This window comes from Lactuca sativa, chromosome 5 (genome assembly GCF_002870075.4).
Source record: "Lactuca sativa cultivar Salinas chromosome 5, Lsat_Salinas_v11, whole genome shotgun sequence".
NCBI classification, from domain to species: Eukaryota; Viridiplantae; Streptophyta; class Magnoliopsida; order Asterales; family Asteraceae; genus Lactuca; species Lactuca sativa.
In genome coordinates this window covers 317017629-317026486 of record NC_056627.2, presented here as the reverse complement: position 1 = coordinate 317026486, position 8858 = coordinate 317017629, and the positions used below count along the sequence as shown (strand labels likewise).

Below are 8858 nucleotides of genomic sequence, written 5' to 3'. Positions count from 1 at the left end.
GTGGCCCAAAACTTTCCTTTTGGTTTGGCGATGATGGGGATGCAGATGTGTGTTTAAGAAAATATGGCTTTCCGATAGTTTACAGACTTAAAATGCACTGTAATCTTATCTTTTAAAGTCATTAAACACCGTTTACATTTTTAACAAGCAAACTGTTTCAAACTTGTATCTTATATATTTCCTCATCTGATTTGAGATCTCTCATTAACACATTTGAATCTTAAATGAAGCTTAAGCTCTTTTTTGCTTTTGAACATTTGCAACAACTTCACATGTGAAGATGGATTGTGGGCTACAGACCCTTTATGTTTTAGATATGAGAGTTCGGGCATTGGTAAGGGATCATGCATCCCCCAATGAGTGGTTTTTGTTCTTCAGAATCTAAAAAATAATAAGGGTACTTTTCATGTCGGTGTTGTTAGGGCTCAGTTTCCTCTTTATCAGATTGAGTCTCATCCCTATCCAATTCGGAGAAGCAATGGAATTTTTCCACCAGGTTTCCATGTGGAAGTATATTACCCACCTCAACTAACATGACCAATTGTGTTTGATCAGTTGTTGATTCATCATCGTTAAATGCTTGACCAACATCAACATCAACATCAACAACAACCTTACATTTATACCTAACACCACCCCCTTCGATGGCGTTCATTGTTAAAAGGAAGTCAAGGAACATGATCCAATGTCATAGGTTACAAATTTGGTTTTTCCAGCACCAAAAGACTCATTGTCGCCACAACAATTTTCACTTGGAAATTGTTTAACTCCACTTTCAAGAATATTATTAACAACAAACAATTATATTGTGTTAGGAGGCATACTACTAACAAAACTAAGAAAATATATGACATCACTATCATAAATAATCTGTATAACTGTGTTCGACCCAGGACATAGAAAAAACATATGAATTTGATTAGTATGCAACCTAGGCTTCGAAGCAACAAAGAATAAACCTAGAAAAGTTGGTATGAATGACTAAATCTACACCAAAGCATGTGTAGTCTAGAGCAATATACTGCACCGATCAATCAATTTGCTCCTATTTCTCTCCACTACAAATAAATACTCTAAAATACTGATTATAAAAACTCATTTTCTTATTAACAGAAAGTTATGTGTGGTTTAGATATGTAACGTTTCTCAAATGGGAACAACGAAGATGTATGTGATCTAAATATGCAATAGAAATCCAATATTTTATTCATTTGACTCTAGTCCGGAAATGGCCGTACATTCTGAACTATAACCCGGAATGAATTTTTCAGTCTGTGACAACCCGAAATTTCCATTCTGTACAAACTATATCACTTCAATAGAAGTTATAGCAGTCATAGTTAATTTTCAGACTTTTTAGGGTAAGTTTGAGTAATTCAGGGTTTACACTTCAGGAAATATCAGGAGAGTGGGTGCACTAGGGTTTTATGCAACACTGTTATTCCAACACTCTATTATATTAGAGATCATTTCGGGAATAAAAATATTTTCTGCCAAAAATATCTCAGGACTATAAATAGAATTCTGAACCAAATTCATTCATTATTCGCATTTCCAACTAGAGAAAAGCCATTTTCTCTCTCACGGATCTTCGGATTTTTATACCAAAACGTGAGTACCTCTTTCTAGTAGTGTTATAAAGCTTCATATGTGTTTATAACATGATTTAGAAGGCTAAATCACTAGATTTAGGAGTTTACTCCCCAAGGTGTTCTTGGGCGGTAAACTCCCGAAACAAAGCCGAGACCGACCCTTGTGTTATGCTACTACCTTAGACTCATTTATATGTGTATTAGGGACATGAAATCAAGCAAAGATCACCCAAGTTTGGGAGTTTACGGCCCAAGAATATCTTAGGCCGTGAACTCCAAATTCAAGCTCAAAATGGTGCTTTTAAGGCACCTAAAGCCTTAGACTTCTAACTAGACTTGTTCCCATTTAATCTAAGGCCTTAATCACATCAATATCACATTTAAAGATGAGTTTACAGCCATGACATGGTTCATGGGCCGTAAACATGATTTAAGGACACCAAAGTGTGTCAAGGGTCTTCATATGCTTGGAATAAAAGCCTAGAACCTATACCACATGTGCAAGAGACTTGAAAGCATCAAAACACCCATACTTAAGAGTTTACGGCCGCAAACTCTAAGGGAAATAGCCTTAGGGCCGTAAACTCCTAAATGGAGTGTTTCTAGACCTTAAACCCTTCTAAGAATTTAACCGCCAAGTTGGAATAATTCTAGGAATCATTTGGAACTTCAAAACACACAATACACCCATGGTTGGGAGTTTACGGTCGTAAACTCAAGAGTTTACAACCGTAAACTCCATGTGTGTTGGTATATGAGGAGTAAACTCATATATGGGGTCCTTTGGAACCCTAAACACAAGTGTCTTGTCCCACAATAGCTTAGATGCAATCCTTAGGACTTAAAACACTCATATAAAGTGTTTATTATGTCTAGGATGTCTTAACTTTATCAGTTAGTAATTTGAGACTAATTGAGTGCATATATGTGTGATTATATGTTCATTAGGATCGTAGTGTGTGTACAAGTCCTCACTTGACACCTAACAATCCTACACCGTCCAGTTCATCCGAACCACCAACTACAGGTGAGTTCATACCCCTTAATCAATGTTTTAAATGATTTTAAATGCTTTAATGGGGGGGATACAAGTAGAAAGCAGTATGTTATTAAATCAATCTTATGTATTTTATAACTGTGTTTTCACTCAGTAGATTTCACATATTTCAAAAGGTGTTACATGAAATGGTTTTCTATCTTAAAATACCTTGATAACAAAAGTATTAGTTTTGAAATGTTTATTAAAATGACATCAAGTCATTCTTAATTATTGTTCAAAACTCCTAGATATCTTGCAAAACCATTATTTTTACCTTCTTGAAAAAAACTACACTTATACGCATATGTTCTTATATATGTATTGATGTTATAGTTTCCATCCTTCGTTCAGTTTCCCACACCCTGGTGTATCGAGGGTGCATAAATCTACTTGAACAACCAATTACTTTCCAGTTAATTATCATAGGGATAGTTAGAAGAAACAAACATTTATTCCTATTACAAAGAATTACACAAGAGTCAGTTCATTCATGAGTGTATACCAATACCTTACATGATACATGAGTACACTTACTTAGGATTACATGATACATGAATATGTTTACATATACTTACCTGTTAAATGAACACACTTACATGAATACCATACAGGAACACTGTTACTTAGGTGCATTATCCTGTATTTACTTACCTGGATACTTGTACTTAGAACTACGAGGATGATTTATTAGTACTTACTGTGTAAATTATCTTTCCTATCCCGGTTCAATGGGATATTTCGGCGGGACTTACCATTCCGAACCCCACTGATTAGCACCAGTGGTCGATGAATGTCTACGGATGTTTAAGGTTGTTACTTATTTAGTAGTCAGTGACGGGACTAACCATCCCTCTGTCCAACTGTTGCAACAGTGGATGAGATGTGAATCTTCGGAGGATCATTAGGTTAACGATCGGTATTAGGAGATCGATATCGGGACTAACCCTCCCTCCACCCTGCTGCCGCTACAAAGGATGAGGGGACACTCTTCGGATGTCCATAGGGTCTATCTTTCGCTTCGGCGATGTCGTGTTTGTCCTGGTAACCCAAGATAATAACACTTACATGATTATATTTTTCATGTTTACTTTATTTTGTGATACTTTCACATAAACGAGGAGTTAGACTAAGTACACTAGTACTAGTCAAAAGAAAGGAAAAGCTATCATATTACTTACAAAACATTCGGGTCTTGGTAGAAGACTACATAGTCATAACAAAACATTCGGGTCTTGGTAGAAGACTACATAGTCATAACAAAACATTCGGGTCTTGGTAGAAGACTACATTTCATACTTATAGAAAATAAGGGATTTTCTAGGGTTTTTCATACTTACATCAACATTTTCATTTAAAGGTTTACATGGCCTTCATAATAGATTTTCATAAGCAAGACAATGACACTTAATTACTTATGAATTCACCAGCTTTAAAGCTGATACTCTCTTTCAAAATAACTTGTATTTTCAGGTCAACAGTAGACAGGTACGATGGCCAGATTTTGAGAAGACAGAGCAGACAAGTCTCGTCTTTTATTTTGATTGTATATTTTTGGTGTCTTACTACAATGAAAGAACACACATGTATTAAAACTCTACTTATAATGCAATGAATGATGTTGTTGCTTGTTTATTATATTACACTGTTGTGATATTGTACATGACGTCTTCCACCCCTGAACGTTTCCGCCGTTCGTGGTTTTGGGGTGTGACACAGTTCGAAATATACATGATAGATTTTAGATGTCATATCCTATCAACCACCACTTTACTACTTTGGATTGTAGATGTCATATCCTATCAACCACCACTTTACTATGAAATATTGTGCTTCGGAGTTGGTGATCATTTTGCAATTTTTTGAAGTAATGGTTAACTTTATCAATATACTTATTTATAGTGGTTAATTTCTCTTTATTATATTTCCTTATTTGGAGGGTCACAAGTGGTCATTAATTACGTGGAGATTTTTTTAATTCGAACCTCCCAAGTGGTTATTAATTGCTTTTAGACTAGTCGTATTTAATGGAGACGGATTGATTGAAAAGATGTCTCAAGTGAGATGAAAAAGGTTATTGACAAGTAAAGATGGTGGCATATTTGTTGCTATAAGGGAGGAGGGAGTCGTTCCCACTAAACTCACTGCCACATCAGTTTTTCTTTTTGATTTTTCTTCATCTTTTCGAACCCACAACACACAGAAATCCTATCTTTTTCAACTCACTCAATCCACTCAATTAAAAAAAATACTAAACAACTAAGATACAAGTCTTAAAACATATGGTACAAGAGAAAATGAGAGAGAGAAAGTAGAGAGAGGATGAAGTGGGTTCGTGAAACCAATTAAACAACCCGCCGAAGAGGAAGTGGTACCGACGGTAACTCTATTGCTAATTAAGATTTTACCTTGATTATTTTGTATATTTTTTTAATTGAGTGGGTTGAGTGGATTGAGAAAGATAGGATTTTCGTGTGTTGTGGGTTCGGAAAAATGAAGAAAAATCAAAGAGAAAAGCTGATGTTGCAGTGGGTTTAGTGGGAACGACTCCCTCCTCCGTAAAAACTTCAACAATTAGTGTGTTACTGTGCTCTCTGTTAAAATCGTATTTGAACAAAAACCCAAAATAATGAGGTGTGAATAGTTCAAAAAGCCCAAAATAATGAGGTGTGAATAGTTCCCTATATATTTTTAATCGCCCATATTTTGTAATTACTAAAGAGGAATGTGGGTGTATAAAATCCAACCATTAACTCAACACAAATCCAAGTTTTTATTATTTGACAAACATAGTCCCTTTTCAAGTTCACAAAGTTGATACAAACCAAAACCAACTTTTAAAAAGCAGAGAGCATATGATCAAACTTTGGAAAATCTAAAACCTAAAACAAAACCAAATTTAGCATGTATTGGTATAGTTTATTGGTTACATTGTTCTGACCTAAATTTCCCCTTTTAATACAAAGCCTTTTCCGTGATTAACGGATGAAAAGTGAGAACAACTTTCACAAAACCATGTGTTCAACCTGATCTAATTGTTTATATTTGACCTCATCTCTTATTTTAAGCGTTCTTTTAAAAACTTCTAAGCAATAAGATAATAGAAAAGTAACTTAGTTTTCCATTTGTCCCATTTAAATAATCAAATTTCTTTCGTAAGTACTACACAATTGAAGTTACAAAAGTAATTCAATTAGATATAGGGGTAGCTGGTTGACCAAATTCAATATTTTACTTAGTGTACTTTTCTAGTTGAATGTATTTACAAAGTGTTTCAATTATGTTATTGAAAGAATAGATATTGAACAAGCTTTCTAAAGCTATATTTAATGATGAAGACATTCACGTATTTTACACAAATAAAAAGTTCAGAACGTGTCTATACCCCACCTTGTTCTATCATTTAAGCAAGACTTGACATTGTAATTTTTGTCCTATTAACATCAATCTCAATCGCAGTCAGTGTCCATAACAATGAACTGTTGTTATGGACACTGTATCAGATTGTCTGTTATGTCACGTCATGTCATGTCAGGTCTTAACTCAAAAACAACCTTTGAGATCCACCAAATTCAGATACTGGGATTTAAAACCAGCAGAATTTGATTTTTTTTCAAGCCTGATTTGTTTATGCATTTGATGAGTGTACATAAATAACAAACAATGCATTGAATGAATGTTTATGCAAGTCCCTCTTGTGGGATTCTTCTATCAATTTTTCTGATTCTTTGTGGTGGCCAAACAATGTGAGTAACCCTTCCATGAATCAAACCCAATGGAATCTGAAAAAAATAAATAAATAAACCATATTATGTTCATATCATCATATGGTTTCCTTTTTTATCTTATTCTTTTAATTTTACAGAATTGTAGCATTTTGAAGTATGAATTGATAGTATTGTAATTAGGTATAAAGGTAAACATACAGGGCCAAATGATCTTGAATCAAAGCTAGAAGCTGAGTTGTCACCTTCTACCCAACAATGTCCTTCTGGAACCTTCACAACACCACCCACATTACTGATATAATCACCTTCCATTGCTACTATTCTTTTCACACATCTCTCCTTGTAATTAGTTGGATCACTACAAAATAATCCAAACTATATATCACAATTAATCATTAATGTGGAAAAGACGTGAATGCCCTCCTAATACCTGAAAATTACTACATCGCCATGTGAGAACTTGTATTTGTCAAGGCAAAATTTCTCCAAGAAAACATAATCATCTGCAGATGAAATTAATCATTAATGTGGCATATGTAAAATGCTAACACTAATGAATTATGAATTATGAAAGGTACCTGTAAATGATCCAACAGAAGGATTAAATGTTGGAGACATGGATGAACCTCGAATAGGGCATACTCCACCATAACGGTCTGTTACAGTGATGCCCACAAGCCCGATTGCTAAATACTTCTTGAACACGTTCGAAATCATATTCTGAGTTCCCATTTAAGATTTTACAAACTTTGAATGAAATCTGCAAATGGAACAAATAGTTTCAAACATAAATCACAAATTTGCTAAGCTTTCCATGTGATGTGATAGTGCACGATATAAAACCAAATAAATTACAAAGCAACTAAAATTTCATAGAAGAACAGAAACATCAAAATCTCAGAATTTGTCAGAAACAAAGATACATCGAGTTATCATAACCAGACAGAAACGTTAACTTTTCATAAAGACAAACTTTCAGAAACATTAAGAAACATACATACATCAGCATTCAGATTATCAGGAACACACAAACTTTCAGAATCATTAAAATGAGTGTAAACTGTAAAGTGTAAATGTGTAATCACCTTGTTCACTGGTTTGGGGCAGAGATTTCGTGACAGTTTATTGAGTCGAACAGATGGAATCGTAGCAGGGCGGAGGAACTAGGAACCAGGGGATGGAGAACCCTAGTGAGGACTGAGGACGAGTGAGCGAGAGAGCAAGGTTGCGAACCCTTGGACTTCGTGAGACGCAGCGCAGGCGATTGAAATCGGAGAAGGAGAAGTCGACTGTTAGAAGCGCAAATCGAAATCAGGGATTAGGATTCAGGAAAGTGTGCGTGTGTGCGATTGGGGGTTGGGGTTTGGGGTGAAGGATCGGGTAATATTGGTTGAGTTATTGATGAAAATCGGGTTGTTTATAAAACTATTTACCATAGTATAGTTTACTAAACTATTATTATTTCATATTAAATTACAAAATTATATTTATTGTTTAAAAAAAAAAGAGAAAAAAAAAAAAAAAAAAAAACATTTTTCCTCCCTCGACTTCAATTGCAGAACCAAAATTTGGTAAAAAATAAAAAAGAAATTAGGGCTCCACTGTCCTCCCCATCAGTCTCACCACATCTATCATCGGCCACCTGTCGTTTGTTTCAACCGTCGCCGACCATTTGCGTCCTTCCTCATTTGTTGTCGGCCACCTTGCTGCCCTCCCTCCCCACACGCTCACACCAGATATTATCATCTCTAACAAACATTCGATGCAATGTCCGTTTAGTTTTTCTCAATTCTTCATATTGTTTTCTTTCCTCAATTTTCTTCATTCTCAATTTTCTTCATTGTTTTGATTGCTTTTATATGATGCTATTGCCAATTGGATTCTAATGTTATGGCTATTTTTTTTAAGGTTAATGTCATTTTAGTCCTATAAATTTTCTCATTTGTTTTAAAATGTCGTTGATCGTTGTTGGTTTTTTTAATGTATGAAGTCGATGTTTATCTAGTTAAATAAGCCCTTTTAATTCTTATAATTGGTTATCACTACCAACCTTTCTTCCCTCCTCATTCTTTATTGTTCTAGTAACACATTCTGCATCTTCAACCTTTCTTCATTCCTCATTCTTTATGGTTCTAGCAATACACTCTACATCTTGAACCACAGTAGAACATTTTTCCCAATTAACATGTGGATTACCAGTTAAATAACCATAATATAAGCAAGAAAACCAATCAAGATCTTCGTTACCTTTCACCAAATAACTTACTTTACACACCCACTTTATAAAAACGCAGCAACACTCATGGAATCTCAAGAATAATGAAAACTCACCTAGGATTTTTATCAAACACCTTATGTGTAATCTTTTAAGTTTCACCTCAACACATAGTTTTTAGTGGAGGAACCCCATTTCAATTCAAAACACGAAAATCATTGTAATTTAACAAAACAAAACGTATTTGATGGTATTTCTTACCTAGATTCAAAAATTGAGAAAACTTC

At 34.7% G+C, this 8858-nt stretch overlaps 1 protein-coding gene across 2 annotated transcripts; it reads right to left on the bottom strand.

The window, feature by feature from the left end:
- Window positions 1–5927: 5927 nt before the first annotated feature.
- Window positions 5928–7857, bottom strand: LOC111891762 (uncharacterized). Of its 2 annotated transcripts, none has more exons than XM_023887828.3 (5): window positions 7442–7857; window positions 6935–7116; window positions 6787–6859; window positions 6599–6714; window positions 5928–6410 (listed from the first exon to the last, which is right to left on the bottom strand). In XM_023887828.3, exons 2-5 carry the CDS (start codon window positions 7086–7088, stop codon window positions 6340–6342), a joined length of 414 nt encoding a protein of 137 aa, XP_023743596.1. In that variant the 5' UTR covers window positions 7089–7116; window positions 7442–7857; the 3' UTR covers window positions 5928–6339. The 2 variants fall into 2 exon arrangements, with proteins under 2 accessions (XP_023743596.1, XP_023743595.1); XM_023887827.3 differs by having other exon boundaries at window positions 6555–6714; window positions 7442–7842.
- Window positions 7858–8858: the final 1001 nt, after the last annotated feature.